Source organism: Podarcis cretensis, assembly GCF_951804945.1.
Source record: "Podarcis cretensis genome assembly, chromosome: 2".
Taxonomy (NCBI): Eukaryota; Metazoa; Chordata; class Lepidosauria; order Squamata; family Lacertidae; genus Podarcis; species Podarcis cretensis.
Window position 1 is genome coordinate 123,433,692 of NC_137171.1, and position 27,976 is coordinate 123,461,667.

Here is a 27,976-nt window from a genome sequence, read left to right on the forward strand (position 1 = left end):
TTTAATGGGAAAGAAACAGGAAAATACCACACCATGTTAGAAGTATTTATATTACTTCAAGCCTTGCTGCCCTTTTAAGAATCCAGAAAGGATAAAATAGTGTCCCTCTTTTATATTGCAATAAAGCTCAGATGTTTCTCCTCCTTGGGTGGCCACATTGCATCTTGATTCATCCAAGAATCTAAGCCGTCAAAAGCCACCAGGGAAGCATCTTCAGGCAGCTCAAGCAACAGCAACGGATCATCACCAACTTTTAGCAAGTATACAAGCTTTAAATATATATATAGTGAACCTAGTCCTGGCAAAAAGGAAAAGGATAAAGGCTATGTAAAAGTACGTAAGTACCTATTGTAGAATAATAACAGGGACCCTGAAGCCCACTACATGTCCCAAGGTCCTGTATCACCTGAATTAAGTTCACAACAACTGTTTCTGATTAATATTCTGTTTTAAGCAAAACCCATCCCTTTATATAGCCTGGAGAATCAGATGCCATCTTTAGGATTTTGTTGTCAAGTGCTCCTTTGTGTTCAGATCAGGTCTCAGTATAATGATATAGCACTTTGGGATGAAGATGCAGCCCAGAAGCCCAGCACTGGAGGCCAACATAGAGAAGACCTGCACGGCTACCATGTATTTCCCCTTGGTGCTCAGGTAGGTGGGCACAAAGGACACCCAAACACTGCAGAAAACCAGCATGCTGAAGGTGATCAGCTTGGCCTCATTGAAGGCCCCAGGCAGCTTCCTGGCTAAGAAAGCCACCACAAAGCAGATAGTAGCCAGGAAGCCCATGTAGCCCAGGGCACCATAAAACATGGCCACAGACCCTTCATTGCATTGCAGGATAATCTCTGCAGGCTGAGAGTGCATGTCAGACTCTGGGAATGGGGGAGAGGTACTCAGCCAGGTGGTGCAGATGAGAACTTGGACACTGGAACAGGAAATGACAACAGCGTTGGCCAGACTTTTCCCCAGCCATCTCCTCACTCTGTTCCCTGGCTTGGTGGCCATGAAGGCCAGCACCACAGTGATGGTTTTAGCCAACAAAGAAGAGACGGCAACAGAGAAGATGATGCTGAAGACCATTTGTCGGAGAAGGCAGGTCTCTTTCTTTGGCCGGCCAATGAATAGGAAGGAGGACGAAAAAGAGAGCAGGAGGGATACAAGGAGGATGTAGGAGAGGTCCCGGTTATTGGCTTTGACTATGGACGTTTCTTTGTACTTTAGGAAGATTCCTAAAACAATGCTTGTCATTAATAGCAGCAAGATTGCAATGGAAGCTAGAAGGCTTCCCAAAGTTTCTTCATAGGTCAGGAAGGAGATACTTTTGGGAAGGCATTGAACTTGAGCCTTGTTTGGATGCTGATCTTCTGGGCATTTTGTGCAATGTTTTGCATCTAAGGAGGAAAATTGAGTGATTTAGCATCATTTAAATCCATAACCAACTATGTTCTATTAGATTTTAGGGGGAAAAGTGCCCATATAAAGGAGGGTAAGGGGGGGGATGTCTAAAAAAGGAGTGGACAAAATTGGTTATTTCATTTGCTTATTTATGTTTATACTGTTGTCTTCCTCCATGACAATAGAGGTGGTTTTGAAAAGTTTCTCAATTTTATCACCAAAACAAACTTGGGATATAGCTAAAGCTGAGAGGTAGTGACCTCCTCAGAGGTGCTTCTTGTACAGCTTTTGCTGAATTTATACTGTCCTGTCCCATGTGAAATTGTTTTACCTTATATAAATAATATATCTGATTACTGAGGATGCCCTCACAATGATCGTTGATTTGTAGTCCACCAACTGCTTCATTTAGAAAAATAGAGAAGCCAAAAAAGGAGACACATTCAAAAATGTATTTTGACTCTTCACAGAAAAGGTCACTAAGTGAATGTTTCCACAATTTCTATTCTCAAAAGGGCTCCTGTTTATATTCACCCACCTTCCTGAGCAGAGATGGTCCCTTCTGCACATGGGGCACAAGCATAGCAGCAAACGGGCTTTCCTTCTTGAACCACTTTGGCGTATCCAGGTTGACAGCTTTTGGTACACCTGGAGCTAGGTACAGTCTAAACATAGAGAACATGCATCAAACAGAAAGTGTCAGGACTATTTGTGTCTATGACATTCATTTCTGGAGTTTGGAATGGACCTAACAAGGGTCCCTATTCCCACTGACCCCAGGCACTTTTCCAGGGAAGCATTTTGATGCAGGACAACGTGGCAGGGAAAACTCTTTGGTGTTCAGACAATTTTTTCAGACAATTATATCTGACTATTCTAAGCAAGTTGGGACGCGGGTGGCTCTGTGGGTTAAACCACAGAACCTAGGACTTGCCGATCAGAAGGCTGACAGTTCGAATCCCCACAACGGGGTGAGCTCCCATTGCTCAATCCCTGCTCCTGCCAACCTAGCAGTTCGAAAGCACATCAAAGTGCAAGTAGATAAATAGGTACCGCTCCAGCGTGAAGGTAAAGGGCATTTCCGTGCGCTGCTCTGGTTCGTCAGAAGTGGCTTAGTCATGCTGGCCACATGACCCGGAAGCTGTACGCAGGTTCCCTCGGCCAATAAAGCGAGATGAGCGCCGCAACTCCAGAGTCAGTCATGACTGGACCTAACGGTCAGGGGTTCTTTTACATTTACCTTTATTCTAAGCAAAAGTATATATTAAAAAAGCAATTTTAAAACCCTAGAATGACAGTGATAACAAAACAGCAGCAATAAAGCATACATGAAGGTAAAGGCAAAGGAACCCTAGATCCAGTGAAACTTGACTGTGGCATGCAGTGCTCATCCCCACTTTCAGGCCAAGGGAGCAGGCATTCATCCTCAGACAGCTTTCCGGGTCATGTGTCCAGCATGACCAAACCCCTTCTGGTGCAATGGGACAATGTGATGAGTGCCAAAGTGCGCAGAAACTCTGTTTACCTTCCTGCTGTAGTAGTACTGATTTATCTTCTCACACTGGTATGCTTTTGAACTGCTAGGTTGGCAGCAGCTGGGACACAACAACGGGAGCAGCAGTTAAACATAACACCACCTGAAGACTCCAATTTCAAAAAGTGCCTCCTGAATTATGGTTACATTATTATTATTCTTTTTCCAAAGTGTTTTGAGTCCTGGCAAAGAATGGAGAGATGAGTCTCTTGCGACAGCTTCTTCCACTTAGACCTTCTGTCTCCCATCCCTCTATTAATGCCATTGCTGCCGCTAATAATGCTAATTGCTTAAGGTGGAATCCTTGGTGTCAAGAGTATGGCATTCAGTTTCCAATCAAGCTGTATGCTGGCACCATGTTGTTAACACAGGCCAGGAGATGCCATCAAGATTCCAGGTAGCAAGAGCTCTCCTTTCCACTCCTTGCTTCCTGAAATCTGGACATGAATCTCATTCACCCCCTGGGCTGACTTTGGAAATCCTGCACTCCACTGATTAGGGCTTATCCACACTTCCTTTTGGGCCATCTTTCTAGTCACAGGTCCATGCATTAAAGCTCCATGTCAAAGCAGTCCCTCCTTCCCTCCCTCCCTCCCTCCCTTCCTTCCTTCCTTTCTTCCTTTTTTCCTTCCTTCCTTAAACAAAACCCTGCTGTGACACAGATCAGGACCTGTAAGTCGCATTGTGGCACAAATGGAAGTGTCAATGAGCCCTTATTCCCAGCAGGTATGCAAGGGGCTGTAGTCAAAGTGCCCTTGGAATTTTTCAGTAAGTGATTAGAGCTTTGCAGATGTCATGTGGGATAAAATAGAATGCCATACCTTCTCAGACCACTTGGGCCACACAATGGCTTGTGAGTTGATTGTGAACTTCATGTCAGTGGATCCGTCTCTCCCTATACTCCCAACTGGCACTCTTACACGAGACTTATTGGGAAACATCACCCAGTTCTCAATGTCATAGTAGGCTGGTATCTGCCCATTCTCATCCAATCTGAGGCTGCCCATGGAAGTATTCAAAAACTGGAGACCTCTTAAGAATGGGTGAAGCTGGAATGGCAGGAAAAAACACCAGCATTTATGAAACAGTAATGTTGAATATAAGCCCTCTACACTTTGAGCTCTAATCTCCTAGGAATTGGGGCCTGTGCACATTTCATCTGGAGTCTTGAACCTTTTCAGCTATTCCATTTCCTTATTAGAACATTTGTAGGCAACTCATTGTATAAAATAACAAGGTTTCCAGAGATTAAGATAAATACAAAAGACAATAAAAATACTTCTTAAAAAATAAAAATAGCACAAATACCAAACATTTTAAACATAGGTGGTCCTAGAAATCAGTGCACAGCTTAGATGCCAACTCCATGGGACCCTGGGTGCCCAAGCACCGACAAAATTCCCCATGAAGGGGTTGGGCATCCACAAATTTTGGTACCAGAGCCATGCACACTGCATGACACCTACAGGCCCAGGCATAGGGGCCATATTGGCACTCCTAGTGCACAGTTAGACCCTTACCTTATGAACAGAACACTATTTCCTCAGCTGCTCACTGTATCACCAGGGAAGGTTATTTGTCAATAGGGGCCACTCAGGTCTGCTCACAGCCAAGAGCATAGGAGTGGGATATGTGGCTGTTCAGAGTAGTCCCCCTGCCTGGTAAAATTATCTGAAAATAGGGGGAATTTGCACATACATACTCCCATGTGATTGAAACTTTGGTTGCTCAGAATTCTAGATAATGTGGAAGCCTGCAAATTGAAGTCTCTCCTTTACCTTCAAAGTGTAGCCGCTTTCAGTAGAACTTGCACAATGTGTTTCATACTATCCAAGTTGTTAAACCACCCTGCACTCTTTTGACAAAGGCCAATTTTATCATGTAAAAGTTTAGATATTAATATAGAATTTAAAATTCCTTCTATTTTACAGTTGATAGGCAACTTCAAGTCCCAGCAGAGACACAGTGGGAGGAAGACTTCCGGGTTAGCGCCATCGGCAATGGCGGAATTCCTCTGATTCAGAGGAACCCGCTCTGTGAAAATTGGGTCTTGCCGCCGCGGCGAGGGCGGAGACCCATTAAAAATCCCAGGCGGAGGAAGCCTGGGAACGTGGGATTCGGCTGACACCAGGAGCGCCTCCCCTACTTTTTTGGGGCCCTGAAGTGACATGGGGTGGGCAGCGCGGTGTCTTGAATCGACTGCTACTTTTACGGAGTGAAGCCGCACAGCCGTTGCCGGAGAGCGCTGACTTTTTCCTGTGGACAATTGGACTCTAAACAAGTACCCATGAGAAGAACGGAAAATTGGATTAAGAAACACTTTAATTTGGCATTGAAGCGGGAAGGTCTAAACAGGAAGTCCGCCTTCCGCTTTTTGTATATAGACTGAAGCAAAAATTGTGCAAGCTAAGGTCTGGAAAGTCGTATATAAAGACCTAAATTTCCTTCATTTTTAACCATCAAAACCCCTCTTGGAAGCAGGGGAAAAGAGGGGGAATTTTAACTGTTTAAGCCTGCAGAGAGAGGGTAAAGAAAGATAAATTTCCACCGTCTCAAACCTGGGAACGGGGTGTCAGAGATAGAAACTTTTGGGAGCCCATCAACTGTGAGCGGAATGTTTTTTGACAGATAGTTAAAGAAGAGAAACAAATTGATTCCTAAGTTACCTTTTGCATTTAAAAGAAACATAATTTGCCTTCAAAAGATGGATACAAATGGAAATTGTTCCCTCTAGAGGGAGCTTGTTAAATTGTTGCTGGAGTCGATCTGGGGAATCCACAGCTGTGGAGATTAGGATCGTGAGACCAGACTCTGACCTTGAACAAAAATGGATATAGAAGAAGTTTTGGTGCTTGCTTTTTGCAAGACAAACGCTTTGTTGGAGCAGATGCACGAGAAGATGAATCTGATGACTGATGCAGTTCAAAATTTTGGACTAACAGTGAATACTTATATAGAAACCACTCAGGACTCAACCCAGGAATCTGTTCTGACTGGGCAAGTGCAAATGCAGAAGACAATAGAGGAGGTTGCTGTTGAACCTCAAGCAACACAAATGGATAGAACTGAGGCCCTGCAGGAGCATAAGCCGCTGTTTATAAAGATTGAACCTGGAGTGGGCCAGAGGGGTCTGGAGTTGTGGGGGTCCTTAATTTTGGAGGGACTTTGAAACATGCATCTAATTTTTTTCTGGACTACCTGGTTGAATGTGGGGAATGGGACTGTGGGGATTGGACTGATCTGTTGAGGGGAGATGGAGATATTTTTGGGTTGGAGTTTCCCCGAGACCTTCTCAATGAGAAAGGAAAGAAATTAAGAAAGAGACCAACAAAAGACAAGGCAAAGTGCTGGTATAAACAAAAAGAAGAACCGCAGAAGGGACATGGAAAGGACTTAAGAGCCTCGGACATAAGATTACCAGGTTGATGGACTAGATGGAATGGACAGTAAGGTCTGACAAAACCCGAGACCAGGAAAAAGAGACGTTGGATGAAGATTGGAAGAAAGCTTTAAAAATTTATTTTGGGAATTAGGGTAAAATTTATTTTTGGAATTAGGAAAAAAGGTGGAATGAAATTATTTGGCTTTAGTAGAAATGATATTAGGAGTTATGTATAAATAAGTATTAAGTTTTAGGATTTAAGGTATTTTATCATAAGATAAGATAAGGTTAAAATAAAAAGGTAAATTGAATGACAGAATACTGTGAAAGATGAAAAGGATTTGCTGAGTTAACTGACAGGTTAGACTGTTAAGATAAATTATCTAATAAAAAAAATTGAGAAAGATGGGAAGAATTTGCTGAAACAAATAATTAAACTAGAATACAAAAAGGGAGGTGTGAGGAGGTCGAAGACACAAGTAAATGAAAGACAAAGAGATGGAATATTGGATGTGTGTTTTATTTTTTATTTTTTTATTGTTATTGCTGTATTTTTTAATCTAACTTTATTTTTTATTTTTTTATGTGTACCTTTTATATATTGTAATGTTTATGTTGTTAATTTTTTTTCCTGCTGTTTCTTTTTTTTTCCTCCCCCCCCCCTTTTCTCTCTTTTGTAACCTCTAAACTCTTAATAAATATTATTTTTAAAAAAACCAAAAAAAACAGAGAAACAGTGGAAGATGAGGAGGAACCAACTTCTGCTATGATGGCTGCATCTCTCTCAGGGCACCAGAGAGGAAGAACTAGATGGTGGGGGGCAGTTCTGACATAACCACAATAGGCAGAAAGGTTTACTTCCACCACAAGAGTCACTAATGAGATTTTCCACCAAAATGAGCAAAAAGGGGGGTGGGGGAATCCTCAGCCCTAAATTTGATTCCAGTGGTGGGAAAATGAGTTGCAATTTGCAACAAGGAAAAGGAAATACCTGCCATGGCTGTAGCCTTTGACGTTCCAGCCTGTCTCCACCACTCGCCATCAGCATGACCTTTGATCTGGATGAATATGCAGCATTCAAAGCCTGAGCCACAGCTTGGACACTGAAGTACGTGATGTAGCTGTCTTGAGACAGGACTCTCTCCAGCTCCTCTTCTGGCACCATCTCCAGTTTCTCATTCTCTGTGCATCTTGTCCGAATTTTTCCAGCCAATGTGTCCTTTCTATATAAACAATGAAATACTTTATCCCAAAACTGTATAAGGAGTTTGGAAGATGGATCATAGGGTTGGTATCTTTTCCTTAGTTGGGGCTTCATTATGAAGGACAAAGATCCATGAATGCACTGGAGAAGATCAGAATCACTATTCAAATTAATATTAATGTCTTGAAGACCTGTTGAGATCCAAACTTTCCCCCCAATTTGTTTCTCAAGAAATTTTTGTATTATCATGAGATCAATCCATGCCGCTTGGCTGCTTCTATAGTAAACAAATATTTTGACTTTGTCCCATATGATAAATGGTTCACTTGGAATGAGATAAGGATTTAAGTTATGTTCTGGTATTCTTTTTAATAAGGCGATGCAAATTCCATTGTTCGTCATCAGAGGTGTCAAGGCACTCAAGAACCTTTCTCCATTATCATTGTCTGAAACCAAGAGGCCAGTCCATGTCCATCCAAAATTCAGGAGCAACTTGACAATCCCCCAATACTGAGTTTCCCCCTTGGGGACCATTTGGTAGACAAAGGGGACTTCACTTTTCTCATCCAGTGTCTGAGTCATAAAGCCATAAGTGATCTAGTGAGGAAAGGAAGAGATTAGTGATTTGTTTCACTTTCAGGAAAAGGAATAGATACTGTATTTATTGTCTGTTATTACTGTGGTACCTCGGGTTAAGTACTTAATTCGTTCCAGAGTTCTGTTCTTAACTTGAAGCACCACTTTAGCTAATGGGGTCTCCTGCTGCTGCCGAGCCGCTGGAGCACGATTTCTGTTCCCATCCTGAAGCAAAGTTTTTAACCCGAGGTACTATTTCTGGGTTAGCAGAGTCTGTAACCTGAAGCGTATGTAACCCGAGGTACCACTGTACTTATTATCTGTTATGGGTGGAGTTGATTGGAGTTTTAGTCTGAAAAATTTGGAGAGTGCAAGATTGGTGGATGCTGGAAGAAACATCCCTGGATCCAGTCTTCTACTATAGCTAAGGGTTTTCTCACTTTTTCATAGACCCTTCTTGTCCCTTCCCTTCATACCTGTGCAATTTTGTAGATACCTGACATGACTGAAATCACTTTTGAGATGGCAGAACTGGCCCGTTCAAGAACAGCCAGAAGGTTATTCCATCTTCCACAGCTATAGTTTGGAATATGGCTTTCACCACCTGCAAGCAAGTCTATCATGCCATCAGAAGTCATTCTTGCATCCAAAAAGTTCTCAAAGAGGTTGTAGCCCAAGGAGATGTTGGGTAAGAACCTGGAATCCAGGTTGATCTCCTGAACAGAGAACAAGAAGGACAAGATGTGCCAGTAGAAGCTAAGTGTAAAACTGCAATGAAACATCAAATTAAAAATGTCAGAAACCTATTCACCATGTAAAGAAAACAAATGTTATTTCTAATCGATATCAATCTCAAAGTATCTCATCCCCAAAGAATGATATGTATGTTTGTAGTTTGGGCTGAGACAAGACATATTTTATTTTATTTCTTATTTAATAAAGTTATATACCACTCTTCATCTGAGGATCACTTTATTACAAGGTGAAAATGTATTGGCCATTTAAAAATAAAAACTAGGAGATTGCAAATTCCATAGCAAAAAAAGAAAGAAAACAGAGAAGCACACAGCCTTCAAAGTGGAATATTGCTTTATTATGATTAATTAAACATAAACTATTGAAGTGGTGTTGGAGAAGCATGACATCCATTGGCATCTAATTACTTACCATGCAAGCCTCTTTGAGGGAGTCTGGGAAAAAATGTATGGGTCTTCTTCAGTGAATGAACGTGGAGATATGATCCCAGCAATTATGAAGTCTCCGGGCCGGTAGTAATTGAGTGTTTGACTTTCTTCCCAGATCAGATTCTTGCGACATATTTTTCTAAGATTTTTGCAGTCTCCATGCAGCATGAGCAGGAGAAGCAGGAGGGAAATCATTTTGCCTGTACCTCCTACACTTCTCTTGTGGCTGCTCCTCTCCAGATAATCGGAAGCCAAAAACTCTTGCAAGAGCAAAACTGCAGTGACTTTCCCAGTATGGGTAGCGTTCAGGTATCCCTCAGCTGTTCATTCAGACTGTGTCTGACATATCAGCTATTCTGTGCATCCACTTTTCTCTCCAGGCACAGAGCTAGGAATAACGTCATGCTGCCCTTGATTGTGATGTCTAGAAATATATCCTGATCCTGGAAAGAATGAATAGCTATGATTTTGACAATTATAAGGAGAAGAAAACTGAGCACTGTAACAACCTGGAGTCCTTGCGCAACTTGAGTGGCAGGTGCAGAGATGAACAAAAACATGTTTACAAGAAATCACAGGTGCAGTGCCAAAGTTTGACGTGTGTGCGCGCCTGAGCAGCAAGTTTGGCCTCAACAGCATTGGGAAATCTCTACAGACAGGTCAGACTAAGTCCCATCTAGTCCAGCATGCCGTATATTTCAGTGGCTGATCACACACCTTTGAGAAGCTCACAAGCAGGGCATGGGGGCAGTAGACCTTTGGTGGTCTTTTTATTTTAATAATTTTATTGGAATTTTATTTACAACATAACATAAACCCCCCACCCCCCCAATACACAATCCACCCTCATTAAACGTGAACATAACATACAGTGAGCATAACATACAACAGTACAAACAACGAAATAAAAGACTTCCTTTATCCTGTATCAGGCCTCCTTATTTAGCCAGTGTGCTGTAGTGGTTAAGAGCAGTAGTCTCGTAATCTGGTGAACCAGGTTCGCATCTCCACTCCTCCACCTGCAGCTGCTGGGTGAGCTTGGGCCAGTCACACTTCTCTGAAGTCTCTCAGGCCCACTCACCTCACAGAGTGTTTGTTGTGGGGGAGGAAGGGAAAGGAGATTAAGACTTCTTAGGGTAGTGATAAAGCGGGATATCAAATCCAAACTACTACTACTCCTCCTCCTCCTCCTCCTCCTCCTCCTCTTCTTCTTCTTCTTCTTCTTCTTCTTCTTCTTCTTCACTGGTTCCTTTATGAATAATTATTAAGATTTTTCTTATTATGTTAAATATCCACAAAGTCTCCTGCAGACATTAATCAAAACAAGTCCAGGTATGTATTTTTGGGCACTGTTTTGTGAAGTATTCTCTGCATTTTCACCATGCTTTTTGAAACTCTTGTCTAGTGTGATCTCTAATTGCCTCTGTTAATCTAGGCAGTTCAATATACTCTAACAGTTTGTCTTGACATTCCTTTTTTTGTTGGCACAGTCCCCCCCCCCCCAGTTTTTAGCAATTAGGATCCTTGTTGCGTCTGTGACATAGAGGAATATTTTCTGATCTTCTCTTGCTATACCTGTGTCCATTCCCCCAATAAAAAAGCTTATGTATTTTTCATTAAGATATACCGTATTTTTCACCCCATAGGACGCACCGGCTCATAGTACGCACCTAGTTTGGGGGAGGGAATAAAGAAAAAAAATTATTTCCCTCCCCAGGCATGGGGTTGGTGCGGGGGAAGCCCGAGCTTCCCCTGACCCCAGCCCCCAGAACTGGCAGCTCTCCGCAAGCCTTGGGAGACCGGTGTGACATCACGCCGGGCTCCCACGCCTTGCGGAAATCTGCCTGAAGCCCAAACCAAGGTTGGGGAACAGCGGGATGGCGGCGCTCCACCTCCCCGCTGTCCCCCGAACTTGTGGGGCTGGCGGTGGGGAGAAGCGCGCTTCTCCCCGCTGCCAGCCCCACAAGCTGGGGGACAGCAGGGAGGCTTCCCACTGTCCCCCGACCTGGTTTGGAGGCTCCCAAGGCTTCCTTAAGCTTGGAGAGCGAGAGGGGTCAGTGCGCACCGACCCCTCTCGCTCTCCAGGCTTCAGCGAAAGCCTGCATTCACCCCATAGGACGCACACACATTTCCCCTTAATTTTTGGAGGGGGAAAAGTGTGTCCTATAGGGCAAAAAATACGGCACTTAAACAGTTTTTTAAGCTTGTCATATACTGTGTTCCAGAAGCTTTTGATTTTTTCACAGGTCCACCAAACATGTATAAGTGTCCCCTCTGTTTTACTACAAGACCTTTGGTGGTCTTGTTCCCCAACAAATGACATTCAGAGACATGCAAACCTCTGTTCCCCCACAGAAATCCACTCACCATTAATTCATTAAGAATCATGAACTGCTTTTTTCATTGAGGCATGTGGCCCATGGGGATTACTCCCAGGTAAGTAAGTCCAGGTTCCCATTCAGTACATTCTTATCTGTGTGTCCCATTGAACTTAATGGGAAATCTGGATAACAAGGCATAGGGTAGTGCCAGAAAATATATCTTTCTTTTTTTAAAAAATAAATTTTTATTAAGATTTTAAAGGTTACAGAAAAAAAAGAAAAGAAAACAATCAAGGAAGAAAAAGAAAAAAACAATACATGTAAAAAAAATCAAGAAACAGAAAAAAGAGAAAAGAAATAAAAAACAATTCAAACCTTTAACTCACTTACTTACATTCACTTATTTCCTTGACTTCCTCACACCTCCCATTTTTGTATTCTAATTCAATTAAATATTCCAGCAAATCCTTCCAACTTTGTTTTTATCCTAATAATTTATCTTAACATATTATAATTTTACCTTCTCTCTTTCACCAATTCATTTTTACTTAATCCTTTATGTCTTTTCTGCTAAAAACACATAATTTTCTTTTACCAACATCTTTCTAACAATCCTTAATTTTACAATATTTTTGAAGATAAACTTTAATTTTTTTCCAATCTTCTTCCACCAACTCTTCTCCTTGGTCCCGGATTCTGCCAGTCATCTCAGCCAGTTCGATATATTCTATCACCTTCATCTGCCATTCTTCCCGGGTGGGTAAATCTTGTATTTTCCAATACTTTGCGATGAGTATTCTTGCTGCTGTTCTATCCTCCTTTCGCACCAATTGGCCGACCATGCCCAAGAGAAAGGCCTCTGGTTTCTTCTGGAAGGTATATTTAAATACCTTTTTCATTTCGTTATAGATCATCTCCCAGAAGGTCTTAATCTTTGGGCATGTCCACCAAAGGTGAAAGAATGTACCTTCAGTCTCTTTACATTTCCAACATTTATTATAGGGCAAATGGAATCGGGAGATACCTTCTTGGCTCGGCATCAAATTCTGCATGTTAATAGAAACATATTCCCAGTACACAGCCAATACCTGATCTTTAGAACAACAAATAAAAGAAACTGGAAAAATAAAGTGAAGAAGAAATACAAGAAATGCTGGTGTATATAAAAGGTGGAATAGATTGGTTTCATGTGTATCAATGGAACAAAAACTTTACAAATCTCCAACCAAATCAAACAGAAACACCAGCCACCCAGACACTTAATTCAGACTCCAGCAATACACACAGATCCTTCAACAAAGACTGGAGCTTAGTGGAGCTTGATAAGGGCCAAAGTAGCACTCCAACGAAGGGGGAGGAAGTCTTGGGGGGAACCTCTGCAACACCATCTTCTCTGCCCAAGGGAGCTCTTGAGTGGGAGGTGAGCAGGTCTTACCTGAAATGGGACACTACAGACAAAACAGGGTTTGGCCAGTGGTGGTGGTTAGTAGAGGTGCTGTGTTCTCCGAGGTCAATGTTAGGCAGCATAACAAGCAGAGAAGAAAGTTTGAATGGCAACCATTTGACTAAATGAAGTTTGACTGGATCTTTTCACAGTATCTGTAAGTTTACAACCATGGCTCTGTTGGGATACTGCCAGGGAGACAAAGGCCATCACTGCCTCCACGTCGACTCTGGACGTCCATCGATCTCCCATAGATACAGTAGCAGTAATTAGCGACACGAGCTCCAGAAAATAGCTTTCCACATTCCAAAGCTGATGCACGCTCTATTGCAGAGTTCGTATAGCGAAAGATGCACTCAGGAGAGTATTATTTAGAAGTTTATTCAGCGTTGGTCAGGACAAAGAAAAAAACCATCACTGCCTGCTTGCGTGTTCAGGCGCAGAGAGAGAGAGACAACAGCTCTATCAAAACAGAAACATCCTGTGAACAGGAAATGCACAGACTCTGTGACTCACAAAGCCTGCTCCCTTTTAAGGTGGAACGGAAATATCCTAACAGGCTCAACTGAAAAGGAGTGCCATTTTGGTGCCATGATAGGGCATGCCCGACGCCATGGGTGCCATGCAGCATGGATGGCCCTGGCACTGAAATTTGTGGCTGCTCAGCCCCTTCATGGGGAATGCTGTGTTGGGATACTGCCAGGGAGACGAGGGCATCAGGTAAGCCCCCAGCTGGCTCCGGACGATCACCGGTCTCCTGTGGAACAGCATCAGTCAGTTAGCAACACGAGCCTCAGGTACATTCCAAGACCCATGCACACTCTGTCAGCAGAGTGTATAGATCATCCACAACAGAGGATGCAGACAGAGAGAGCATATTTACAGCTTTATTCAGCATAGTTCAGGAACAAAGGAAAACATGACTGTATCCCTTCATCTCCAGGAAAAACAGCCGTAATACAAAAGCAACATACAACAGAAACTCCCAGCAGGGAGTAAACAGGCATGTGATACACAAACGTCATGCCTGTACCCTTTTAAGGTGAAACGGAACTATATCCTAACATCTTGTGGGTGCATCTATGTGACTGAATATTGCAATGGCAAAACTGTCCCTCAGTTTATCATCTGCTAGCAAATAAGACAAGTCAGAGGAGCATTAGTAGCAATGGTTTGGTTGATCTGTGACTTGTCTCTGAAAAAGCAGTACATTATGCACAGGGGACCTGTGGCCACTGCAGAGTCAGAATGTGCCAGAGTGTGTCAGTTTATCCTTGCAGATAAAAAGCCAAGGCAGAGTTAATTCAGAGTACTCACTTGCACGTGCAGCTCAAGGTCACAAGCTCAAGGAGCTTGTGAGGTGTGATTCAGAGGCAAATGAATCAATGCAAAGGAGAGCATGACTAGCCTTGTGTTGGTAACATTTGCTTGGCTGCAACCTAACCTTCCTGTGTTGGATCTCTGCTGGGAGGGTTTTGTTGGGATAGTTTTGCTGGAAAATCTTGGTTGCTCCATTCAATAAGCTATCTGTCTGGATTGAGAGGCAGACAAATGTAGAATCACTTTCAGCTACAATACTGAATGTGAATAACTGCATTCCAACTTTCCTTGGGCTCTAGGGAAGCTAAAAGAACTGTGTTGTACATAGTTGTTCTACTATGTCCCAGTGCAATATAGTATTGCTGAGCTTTGTTAACTGTCTGACATACAGTGATACTCCAAAGCAATGTCTCCCCCCCCCCACGGACCCCTAAGTTTCATGGGCCCATAGATGGCAGGAAGGAAAAGAAACCTGCTTCTTAGGATCAGGTGCAGTAGGACAGAGCCATAGAGATTTTACACAACACCACCCAAAATATTTAGGTTCATTAGGCCCTTGAATCAATTTGTTGTTGTTGTTTAGTCGTTTAGTCGTGTCCGACTCTTCGTGACCCCATGGACCAGAGCACGCCAGGCACTCCTGTCTTCCACTGCCTCCCGCAGTTTGGTCAAACTCATGCTGGTAGCTTCGAGAACACTGTCTCACCATCTCGTCCTCTGTTGTCCCCTTCTTCTTGTGCCCTCCATCTTTCCCAACATCAGGGTCTTTTCCTTTTTTTAAAAAAATAATATTTATTACTTTTAAACCTTACAATAAAGAAGAAAAAGAAAGCAAAAAAAGAAGCAAAAGAAAGAAAAAACAATACGATACAATATATAAACAGTACACAATGCAACATTAACACATTAGACTAAACAAAACAAAGCAAAAACAATTTAAAAACATACATCATACCATTTCAATGCCTTATCTTTCATTCTCTTGTTTCATCGACCTCCTCTCACCTCCCTTTTTGTATTCCACTTCTATTAATTGTTTCAGCAATTCCTTTCCATCTTTCTATATTTTCTGTCATATAATTATCTTAACTTATTTTAACCTTATTTTCCATTAATACTATAATACTTATTTATGCTTAACTCCTTATAACATTTCTACTAAAGCCTTATAATTTCATTTCAACATTTTTCTGACACTCATTAATTTTACAGTATTTCTATAAATAAACTTTTAAATTTTTCCAATCTTCTTCCACCGTCTCTTCTCCCTGGTCTCGGATTCTGCCAGTCATTTCCGTCAATTCCATATAGTTCATCAACCTGGTGATCTTCTGTCCGAGGCTCTTAACTCTTTTCCAAGTCCCTTCTGCAGGTCTTCTTCATATTTATACATGCACTTTACTTTGTCTTCTGCTGATCTTGTTCTTAATTTCCTTCCTTTGATGCTGAAGAGTAGATCTCGGGGAAGCTCCGACCTAGCAATGTTTTTATTCCTTCTTGACAGGTCAGCCAAATCTCCATAATTAAAACTAAAATCCAAAAGATATTTCAGGATGTGTTTCAAAATCCCTCCAAATCTGAAAGTCCCCACAACTCCAATCTCCTCCTGACCCAGGTCCAGGTCCCAAAGGTCAGTAAATGCCTGCATGATGTGATCTATCTAACTTTCCTTCTCCAGTCCAAGCAGGGCTCCAATCCTCAAAATCTGACCTTCTCTGAATTCAATCATAGAAGGCAACAACTTATAGTCATCAAATTGCCTCTGTAAGGCTGGGGCTCTCTCCCTCTCCAGCCGTATTACTTTAGGTTCAACAACAACAACTTTCTCCCTCGCCTTCTCCACAGCCTGCCATGCCAAAGTAGATTCCTGCATCGATTCCTGAACGGCTTCTGTATAGATGTTCACTCTTTGTCCCAAATTAGTCACTTTTTGTCCCAAGTTATCCATTTTAATAGTCATCAAATCCGTCTTCTTGGGGAGCTGTCCCAATGAATCACTTATCTTACATAATGCAATCACTAAGGCTTCTTCTGTCAACATTCTTAACCTATCCATGGTCAATCCATGGTTCTCACGGTTTTTTATCTTGCAGCTGGAGATTCCACTAGCTCAACTCTTGTAACAGGTTCAAAGGCTCCCTCTAGAGGGAAACAATTTCTATTTGTATCAATCCTTTTAAGCAGTTTAAGCAATAAAATTAGTTTCAATTTTCAGTTACTTTTACTCCTTTTTAAACGCAGAAGGAGACAATGGAAACAATGTATTTCTCTTATTTAACTAGCTGTCAAGATACGTTTTATTCACTGTCAGTGAACTTTCCCAAAACGTCAGTCTTACTAGCAGCCCGTTTCCAGGTTCAGAGCGGTGGTAATTTAACTTTCTTCACTCTCTCCTGCAGGCTTACGCGACCCCAAATTTCTCTCCCTCCTCTTCTCCTGCTTCCAAGGGGGGTTTAATGATTTTAGCCGATGGAAGTTTAATCCTTTACAGAGGACTTTCCAAGACTTTAGTTTGCAAGTTCTTTGCTTCAATCTATTTACAAAAGGGGGAGGCGGACTTCCTGTTTGAAACCTCCCCGTTCTGGTGCCAAATTAAGACATTTAAAAATCCAGTTTTCCGTTCTACTCACGGGAGGTTGTTTAGGATCAAATTGTCCACAGGAAAAAGTCAGCGCTCTCTGGCAACAGCAGTGCGGCTTCACTCTGTGAAAGAAGCAGTCAATTCAAAGCACTGCACCGCTCACCCCACATCGCTCCGGATCCCCGAAACCAGGTCTCCCCACGAGTAGGGGAGGCGCAAAAGGTGCCAGCTGAATCCCACGTTCACAGGCTTCTCCCGCCTGTGATTTTTAGTGGGTCTCCACCTTCACCATGGCGGCCAGACCCTGATTCCCACGGAGCAAATTCCTCCCGATCAGAGGAATTCTGCCATTGTTGGAGGCACCAACCCGGTGGTATTTGGGATTTAAGTTTGAACAATACTTGTTTTTAGCGGGATGTTATTGTGAAGCAAATGGTTTGAATAATTATTTTTATGTAACTGGCAGGCAGAGAATCAGAAAGTATTTCGCTTTGCTTCTCTCTCTCTCTCTCTCTCTCTCTCTCTCTCTCTCTTTCTTTCTCCCCTTCTCCCCCTAAACATGTACAGTGATACCTCGGGTTACATACGCTTCAGGTTACAGACGCTTCAGGTTACAAACTCCGCTAACCCAGAAATAGTACCTCGGGTTAAGAACTTTGCTTCAGGATGAGAACAGAAATCGTGCTCTAGCAGCGCAGCGGCAGCAGGAGGCCCCATTAGCGAAAGTGGTGCTTCAGGTTAAGAACAGTTTCAGGTTAAGAATGGACCTCCGGAACGAATTAAGTACTTAACCAGAGGTACCACTGTACAACTTTCTCTTTCCGTTTCTTTTTCTACTTTTGTTTTTGTATAACTTTGTTTTTTTATTTTGTAGTATCATAAAAAAAAGATTTAATAAAAGATTTATGCAAAAAAAAGAAGAATTTTGGAACAAGGTGCCATCAGAATGCTGAAGATACTCAGCTCTTATTTCTCGGCATAACCATGAATTCCTGGAAAGGCCCTAGAACAGTGTATGAACATAGTGGTAAGATGAAGGATATTTCTGTAACGTAAAACAACAGCAACAACAACACTGAGGTTCGGCATTAAAATTACGAAATGACACCTTTGGGAAAAAAGTCTTCGAATAATCAGATTTCTAATTTAGTTGTTGTTATATATGCCTTTGTATTCAGATCAGACCGCAATAAAATAATGTAGCACTTGGGAAGGAAGATGCAGCCCAGAAGCCCAGCACTGGAGGTCAAGATGGAGAAGACCTGCACGGCTACCATGTATTTCCCCTTGGTGCTCAGGTAGGTGGGCACAAAGGACACCCAAACACTGCAGAAGACCAGCATGCTGAAGGTGATCAGCTTGGCTTCATTGAAGGACCCTGGGAGTTTCCTGGCCAGGAAAGCCACAGTGAAGCAGATGGCAGCCAGGAAGCCCATGTAGCCAAGGGAACCATAAAACATGGCAACAGATCCTTCATTACATTGCAGGATGATCTCTCGGGGCTGGGAGTGCATGTCAGGCTCTGGGAAAGGGGGGGAGATGCCCAGCCAGATGGTGCAGATGACAACTTGGACACTGGAGCAGGCAATGACAATGGAGTTGGTGAGACTCTTCCCCAGCCATCTCCTCACCTTGTTCCCTGGCTTTGTGGCCAGGAAGGCCAGCACCACAGTGATGGTTTTGGCCAACACAGAAGAGACGGCAACAGAGAAGATGATGCTGAAGGCTGTTTGCTGAAGAAGGCAGTTCACTTTCCTTGGCTGGCCAATGAAGAGGAAGGAAGACAAAAATGAAAGCAGGAGTGAGAGAAGGAGGATGTAAGAGAGGTCCCGGTTGTTGGCTTTGACTATGGGAGTTTTCTTGTATGTAATGAAGATTCCTAACACAAAACTTGTGGTTATTGATAAGAAGAGGGCAAAGGAAGATAGGACAATCCCCAAGTGTTCTTCATATGTCAGGAAGGTGATAACCTTAGGGTCACATTGATCTTTGTCATTGTTTTGATGCTGATTCTCTGGACACTTGGCACAATGCTCTGCATCTGCAAAAAAATAGTATTATCGATCTTATATCCTCCTAAATTGCTTTCCATTTTCAGAAAGTAATGCCAAACTGGTTCACACTATTAGAAAACATTAAAAAATCCAGTACAATTGTATGTGATAAATGGGATCAAGAAACAGTATTACGAATATTACATGTCAGGTAAAACCTGAGGCAACAGGCGTATCTTGCATTAGTTGTGAAGTCAACAGGGAGCACATTCCATCTGCTAGGCACCACAATGCAGAACGCCCTCCTTTAAAGTCACAATAACACTGTCATGTGGTTTCAGGGAAGGAAAATGGACTAGCTTAAAGTCTTCTAGTCATCCCTGTTCCTTGCTTAGCAGGTATTTATATTATTGATGTACAGTGGTACTTCGCAAGACGAAATTAATCCGTTCCGTGAGGCTCTTCGTATAGCGGTTTTTTCGTCTTGCGAAGCAAGCCCATTGACAGTTTAGCGGATTAGCACTATTAGCGGTTTAGCGGCTTTTAGCGATCAGCTGTTAAGCGGCTTATCAGCAGATCAGCTGATAAGCGGCTTAGCGGCTTAGCAAAAGGGGGGGAAGGGGGAAAAACCCGCAGGAACTCACAAGACATTTTCGTCTTGCGAAGCAAGCCCATAGGGAAATTCGTTTTGCAAAGTGCCTCCAAAACGGAAAACCCTTTCGTCTAGCGGGTTTTCCGTCTTGCGAGGCATTCGTCTTGCGGGGCACCACTGTATTTCTATCTTGTCATTCCAAGAAATTTTCACAGAAATGCCATAAATTATCATCAGGACAACAATTTAAAATATGGAACAGTTATGAAACTTGTGAAACTTTGGGCAGAACTCAGGTTTCCCAAGTTGAAGATCACACCTTGAGTTTCTGTGGACTGCACTGCCACTCTCCACACAGCATTCACCAATGTTTCTTGAGAATATGTCCATATTATGAATAGGCTCCTGCTCCCAAAAATATCCAATATGACACTCTGGAAGGGGCAGAATTCTATGAAACATTTGTGCCTGAAAATAATGCCACATGTTGGAGTGCATGATGCCTACTGTGAAAAGCTTGATGAACAGTCTTCTGCATCTATGCTGTCGATTTCCCAGTTCTGATTATTCTCTCCAACTCTGTGTAGATTTCTAAAGGTCATGGAATGTGACTCTAAATAAGAAAGCATGTATGCACACACAGGAGGAAAATGCACAAGTGTTTTGTAGAGGGTCACACTCTGTGCACGGATTATAGCCAGTTCTAAATTTCCCCTATAAAAAGCCACTGGAGTCACCCACCTTCTTGAGAGGAGATGGTTCCTTCTGGGCAGGGATTGCAGTCGTAGCAGCAGAGTGGTTTTCCTTCCTGAACCATCTTGACAAATCCAGGGCGACAACTTTCCACACACCTGGATGGAGGCAGGGTCTGAACATAAAAACAAGGGGTGTCGAGGAAAATGGGTTAGGCCTAATTTTTCTATGGAAATGAGGCACAGGGTTGGGAAGGGCACAATTTTAATTTGAAGCTTGTTACTAAAAACTACATCTGCATAGCACTGGAGCCAACTCCAGGGGGCCATCAGTGCTTCGTGTCAGGAGTCCAGGTTCCCAGCTTGATAACACAGTAAGCATAGGTAATTAAAAAGGAGGATTTATTGCAAAAACAAACAGATAGCTCCGGACAGCTCTAACGCAGCCACTGGCATTATCACTCAAGATGACCCTTCTGAAGACTCCTTCCGGTGTCTGCAGAATATATTGAACCATCGCCCCTTGTGTCTCTTGTTTTGCTTCCTATCTAGCAGCCCTCCCATTCGCCGACTCTTTGGACTTATTGGATTAGCTCCAGCCTCTTCCTGTTCTGACAGACTATCTCTGTGTCTGTTCCCACCTGTTTGAGCTTCCTGAGAGCTTTGATGCTCTCAGTTGTTCCCTCGGCAACCGGCATTCCAAGGGGTGGGGGAGTAGCAGTGGGCACTGACCACTGTTCAGACTGCATTCTGCAGCCGGCTGTAAAGTTCCACTAGGAGCTGGCTCATTCCTGACACTTCAGCGCCCACAATAATATATTTGTGGGGCTGGGCAGCTACAAACTTAATGGGCAAAGCTGAAGCCCTTTTCTTGTGGGCACCCACAATCTTCGGCGTGAAATGGCACCTATGCTGCATAGTTGCTTGAAACCCAGATGGTATCAGTGGGAAACAGCGGCTCTTTCCGGGCCTGGCAGCTTCACTTGCCATGGCTGTTCCAGGACAGGATAGGTCCAGTCTGTTATCCAAGCTCTGACAACTGTCTGGCTGTCCTATAATCAGGATAACTTTGAAGACAGTTTGGAAAATGCAGCTGGTACAAAATGCAGCTGCTGGGCTGTTCAATGAGGAAGCAGCCAAATGGGATTACACATCACCAATCCTCCAAGAGATTTTAGGATTGCCCATTAAAACATGCAAGTTAGGAGGAAGTTGTGCCAAAATTAGGGTGAAGATGAGTTTTCTAAAAACAAACAGGCAAACAAGTCAACAAACAAATAATGTAAAGCTAATGGAGAAATGGGGAGAACTGAACCCAGTGAGAAATAAAGACTGTATGTTTGCGGTCTAGTTTAGGATGTTGGCATGTGTGTATAAAGATCTCAATGGCCCAGAATGCAATTCCCCAATATCTGCAAAGATGAACTTTGAGCTACGTAGGATAGGATAGCATTTTCTCTTGAAAAATGGAGAAGGGCCTTCTCTGTTGCATTGGCACCAATATGGGAATTCATTTTTCTACTTTCCTTATCACTCACCCAGGGAATTTTATTTGCTGGGCGTGGATCACAAAACATTTGGGCAGTATAGCAACAGTAGTTCTACTGGAGAAGTCAGTAAAGACTTTTTCAATAAATGCTATTTAAAAAAGGAGGAGGGAACTCTTGGGAGCCACATGAAACTTTCTAAAAGTCTGGATAAGGGTATTGGGCTAGCCACGCTTAGTAAGAATAAATAGTATAAAGTGAAGTGGTTCCACTTTCCCACAACCTGTGTTTGAGGTAGAAAAGGGTTGGGAGGGGTTTTTTTTGTATGTGAGGGATATATTTTCTTTATGGTATAAATAGGAGAGGGTGTGTGGAAGCTTTGGGACACCGCATCTAGTTGCTAAATTAAACAACCCCCTTAAAATTGCACCCCAAATTATGGGGCCTATATATACAGAGTTTCACAGGGACCCACCATTAGATAATTAAGAAATGTGGCATTTTGATGTTGACAAAGCCTTTGAAGGTAGCCCCACAAAAAAAACATGGCGTCATTATAAAAGCTTATGAGATGGGAGATGCAATAAAATGAAAGAAATTATTTCACCCACCTGGTTGAACCATTTGGGCCATATAATGGCATCCTGGTCGATGGTCAACTGAAGGAGTGGGGATCCCTGTCTCTTGATATTCCCAAACTTGACTCCGAGGATGGACTTATTGGGAAACCTCACCCAGTTCACAATGTCCAAATCGGCTGCCAATTACCCATTCTCATCCAAATACACTCCCTCTTTGGAAGAATTGTAAAACTGACCATTTCCCAGGAAAGGGTGGAGCTAGAATGGCCAAGAAAAAGGCAATGCTCAGAATATGTGAAACGACACTGTGCAGACTCAAGTAGCTGTGTGTCTTTTTCACTGTTTTCGCCCAATGGGGCTCACACCCAAGTCAAAAAGCCTAGGCTCCCATCCCGTGCATGCTTATCTAAGAATATAACCCATTGAACTTAATGGGACTTCTGGCGAGCAAGTCTTAGGGTAGCACTGTAAAATATGATGTCCTTCTTATGTAGTTGGGACAGACATTCTTGCTTCAACATTAAATTGTGCTCCTTGATCGAAACATATTCCCTGCACATAGCTATTATATGCTTTGTATGAAAACAAATACAATAAATTTTGATATATAAAAGGAGGGATAGGTTAGTTCAATGCATATTAATGGGTCAACAATGTAAAGACACCAGAAATATTACAGTGGTACCTCGGGTTAAGAACTTAATTAATTCCAGAGGTCCGTTCTTAACCTGAAACTGATCTTAACCTGAAGCACCACTTTAGCTAATGGGGCCTCCTGCTGCCACCGTGCCAGAGCACGATTTCTGTTCTTATCCTGAAGCAAAGTTCTTAACCCGAGGTACTATTTCTGGGTTAGCGGAGTCTGTAACCTGAAGCGTCTGTAACCCGAGGTACCACTGTACATATATCCATATATATCAGTCATTAACATAATGAGAACCTAAGCTAAGCAGGCACTTGCTTGATTCAGGCTCCAGCAACACACAGCCCATTAGGAGAAAGGATGGAGCTTAGTGGAGCTTGGTAGGTGCCCAAGTAGCACATCAGTCAGGAGGGAAGATAGCTCAGGGAGAGCTTGTGCAATGACATATCCCAGACCCTCCAAGTGTCCCTATTTTCCAGGCACAGTCCCGGATTTACAGAAGCTGTCCTGGTTTTTTATTTGATCCCCGAATGTCCTGCTTTCCCTTAGAACGTACTTATTTTCATCAGAGAAATGTTGGAGAGTATGGATGAATGTGCCCCTGGAGCCAAGGAGCTAAGCAACTACACAACCTTTAGAAGACATATGAATGTACCCAAGTATAGGGGAGCTTTTTAATATTTAATGTTTTATTATGTTTTCATATATGTTGGAAACTGTTCAGAGCTGCTGGGGGAATCCAGTTAGATGGGCAGAATATTATTATTATTATTATTATTATTATTATTATTATTATTTGGGGCCTCCCTATTTTCCTCAGAGAAATGTTGGAGGGTATGATATTCCATTCACAAAGGAACATATATGTAAAAGGCAAGGGTCTTAATTAAAATGAGTCACAGAAGACAAAGCGGGTGGTTAGGCCAATGTTTGGCATTGTTACCGTTGTTCCTTAGAAGGAAGTGTAAGGGGGGAATAAAGAGGGACCAATTCAGGGCACTTCACAAAGGGGTTTCCAAAATTTCACCTCCCCACAGTCAATTGACTTTACAGTCAGTCTCCATATTTGGTAGAGATATCTGAGATGAGAAAGGAAATACCTGCCATGGCTGTAGCTTTTGAATTTTCAGACTGTCCATAACTCTTTGCCCAGATCTTGATGAATCTGCAGCATTTAAGGAGTGTGCCACAGCTTGGACCGTGTTGTAGATCCTGTGGTTGTCGAGAGAGAGGATTCCCGCCCAATCATCTTGTGACAGCATCTCCAGATTCTCTCTCTCTCTGCACCTTGCACAGCCTTTCACTGCCAGTGCATGCTTTAAATATGAACAATTAAAACCTTCCTCCACAAACTCATTGATAGCAAACAATAGGGGTAGCAAATCACCATAGTTTGTCTGTTTATTTGTCTCAATTAAGAAAGAAAAAATACCATGGATAGGTTGGAAAGATAAGCCTCCATACATCAACTCCAATGAGATGTCCCACATTGCTGTTGTGATCACGACTTTCCCCCCGGCAGGTTTTATCAACTTGTACATCAGTTCTATAAATAAAATTCCATTTAAGACATAAATATTGTCTACGTAGTAAACAAACAGATTAACTTGTTTCCACTTAGAAAATGAAAGAAAATTTATTGGTGCAAAATTCAGTCCTCCTTTGACGATTTGTGAGATGGGAACACAAATCCCACTCTCAATGAGCACAGGTGTCAAGGTCTTCATGAACCTCACTCCATTGTCAGTGTCTGGTGCAAGGAGGCCAATGAAGGTCCATCTGAAGTGATGGAGCAGCTTGACAATCCCTGGGTACAGGGCTTCTTCTTTGGGGACCATCCGGTAGAAAAAAGGAAACTGCCTCTTATCATTCAGAACATGAGAGACAAAAGCATAACTGACCTAGCAAAGAAAGGAAGATTGTTGGCTTGTTACATTTCGAATGAAAGCTGATTTCATAGCCCAAAATAACAAATTCTTTTGCCTAGGCATTTCTTCAGCAGGACCATGTTCCTCAAATCCCTATTCTTATTTATTTTTGCATACTTTTATACTACTGTTTCGCTGGATTTATATTGTACCTTTGTTTTTATGATTTTGTTACTATTTTAATGTTGTACATAATTCAGAGATTTCTAAAATATCTAGTGGATTATTATTATTATTATTATTATTATTATTATTATTTTATTAATAAAACAAAACTTTCTGTGTTTCACTTAATGTATCAGTTTCCCCCAATATTAGGGATACAACCACCAGGACTATGGCTGGTCTCCTCTACTCTTTTACAAACACACAACATACTTAGAGCCATCACCATTCCCATGTTGCTGTTTTGCCCAAAGGGAACAGCCCTGCTGGCTTTTTGTCAGCATTGCTCACCATTCCCTTACTTATTCATTGAAAAAAGCCAATGTGGCTCAAGGCTGCAATCCCAAACCTACTATCTGCTATATACACTCATGGGGTCTGAACTAGTATTGACAGACCAGGAATGAGACCATGAGGTCCTAGCAGGTAGCTCATATGGACTCAGCATGTGGCAACTGCGAAAAAGCAAATTCCTTGCTAGGGATCCTTAAGAAATGGGAAGAAAATAAAACTGTCAATGTCTGCCTTTGCTTGAGAATTATTATTATTATTATTATTATTATTATTATTATTATTATTATTATTTTACCAGATTCTATTTGAAACGGAACACAGATCATTTCATTACAATATTCATAATAGTTGTTTCATAAGTTTCCTTTGATTCTCATAACCACCTGATGTTATTCAGAGCCTTGACATCCCAGGTCCTCATCATTTTGATGAGGACGACTGGATATCAAGAGCACACAAATCTTTCACACATAAGAAGCATCAAGTCTACAGTAAACTGGTATGTGGGAGGCTCCCTTGTGTTGTTTTCAAATTCTGAGTATCCCATTTGAGTAATGATGAGTACGTGATAAAAGAAAGATGTATGCTGTCCTCCAGGAGCAGTGAAAGCTCTCTCAAATCACTTTTGCAATACAAATAAGTAAATCAATTTATTTACTTTTGCAATACTGTTTTAGAAGCAAGTGTCTGTCTCCATTTTCATTTAACATCCACACCACACAGTCAGCCAGAAGATGCCACACCCTCTCCGTCCCTACCTGAGGGATTTTGTAGGTGCCCAACATGTTCGAAATCTGGATGGAGTTTTGAGTGTCAGCCCCTTCAAGAACAGCAAGCAGGTTATTCTGTCCTCCCAAGTTGTAGTTTGGAACATTTGCCTGCCCAGTGGAGAGCAGGTCTAGCAAAGATTCGCACGTTACCCTCCCATCAAAGAAGTTCTCGTGAATGCTGTAGCCCAGAGTGATGTTGGGTAAAAGCCTGGGATTCTGGTTGATATCTTGAATGGCAAACAAGAAGGACAGGAGTTGCCAATATTTTGTGGATGCTTTCCTGCAAAAGCATACATATGCCAACATCTTAAGCATCCAACATTCAATAACACGGTTATTCAGTGGTCATTTTTCTAATCTATGGGTTGTGCTGAAGAAGATTCCAGAAAAACAGTCAGATTATCCGGGATCACTGTCCGTTGTTATTCACTTACTACTTCGGCACCATGAAAGCCTAAAGAAAAGTTTTACCACTTAGCCCACAGGATAGCATCTATTACTTTGTTTCAACCATAGACTTATTATACTTCTGCGGACTTTCAAAGATTGATTTCAAATATATTAGAGAATTTACAAATGCACACATTTTGTTTTTGTTACTAAATCATGTATATTATGCAATAAGAATTACAGTGCTATCTAGTATACTGGTCTGCGAGTTGCTTGTATTGTTTGTTTGTTCTGCAATGTCATATAAGGCAAACAGGTAAGTACAGGTAAGAATGCTCAATAAACAGCAGGTATCATATACCTTCCCTTCAAGCTCTGTGGAAACAAAACAGAATGCATGTGCAATAAATATGTAATCTAAAAGTGATTTACAAGAGTTTCTTTGAAAATGTACCAGCAGCTGTTAGGTTGCTGAGGTTCATAGTGAATCTGGTCCTATTTTACTACAGAAAAGCTGGAACTGAGCAAAGTTTACTGTTTACATAGGTGGTACATGGAAGGATTGCATTTGGGGGAGGAAGGGACAGCTGCAAAGGCTAGGGAGCCCTGAACTTTCCCACTCGCAAAACCAAGATAAAATGGATTTAGACACATGGCTCTGTCTCACTGGGCTGAAAAACAATGAATCGGGTGTTTGTTCTGCAGATGAAATTTATGTCATTGTCCTATGCTACTATGCTTTAGAGTTGAAAAGGGACTTTGCTAGCAGCGGTTTCTGAAAAGGCTGGCGGCTGATGGTGTCGTAGCATCCACCAAAGAAGTACAGGGATTTAAGAGAAGCTGGAGAGAGCCTGGCATTTGGGGCTCACGAAATCGGTGGCTAGTGGAGCAGCAGTAAACCCATGCCTATAAAATGACTTACTGGTAAAAGCTGGTTGAGGGAGGCTCATTGAATTTGTGTGGATTGAATAAAGCCCTTGTGGCAGAGATGACCCCACCAATGAGGTGGTCTCCTGGCCTGTAATAATTGAATCTGTCTAGCCAATCTCTCTCCAAAGTTAAGGGGCATTTCATCTCCATCCCACAATCTGCAAAAGGCAGCAGCAGCAGGAGCCGCAGGAGCAGTGCCATTCTGTGTCTTCCTGGAACAGCCCCTTCCCTTGTGACTGCTCCTCTCAAAGAATCATTAGATGAAGCCAAACTCTTTGTACAATGATCAGTAGCATTCTTAATGTGAATGGAGCCCAACCAAGACTTCACATCTGAAACCTCACACCCACGTAGTCCGACCTACCTAAAGCTCAGCCCAAAATCCCAGAGGTGCAGAAGGCATTTCCAGCTCAGGTGCAATTATTGCTCTCAATTTTGAGGTTTATTTCAATGGACTCAAAGGTGATCTTTGGACAAACATCTGGAGTTTTGTTGAGAAGAAGATGAGAATGATAACTATGATTTTGAAAATTATAAGGGAAAGACGCATTGCCTTCACAGCA

The 27,976-nt window shown here is 42.3% G+C and overlaps 1 protein-coding gene across 1 annotated transcript; it reads right to left on the minus strand.

The window, feature by feature from the left end:
* Window positions 1-449: 449 nt before the first annotated feature.
* Window positions 450-3,950, minus strand: LOC307208805 (vomeronasal type-2 receptor 26-like). The gene is made up of 3 exons (XM_079963779.1): window positions 3,757-3,950; window positions 1,940-2,066; window positions 450-1,397 (listed from the first exon to the last, which is right to left on the minus strand). Exons 1-3 carry the CDS (start codon window positions 3,940-3,942, stop codon window positions 499-501), a joined length of 1,212 nt encoding a protein of 403 aa, XP_079819905.1. The 5' UTR covers window positions 3,943-3,950; the 3' UTR covers window positions 450-498.
* Window positions 3,951-27,976: the final 24,026 nt, after the last annotated feature.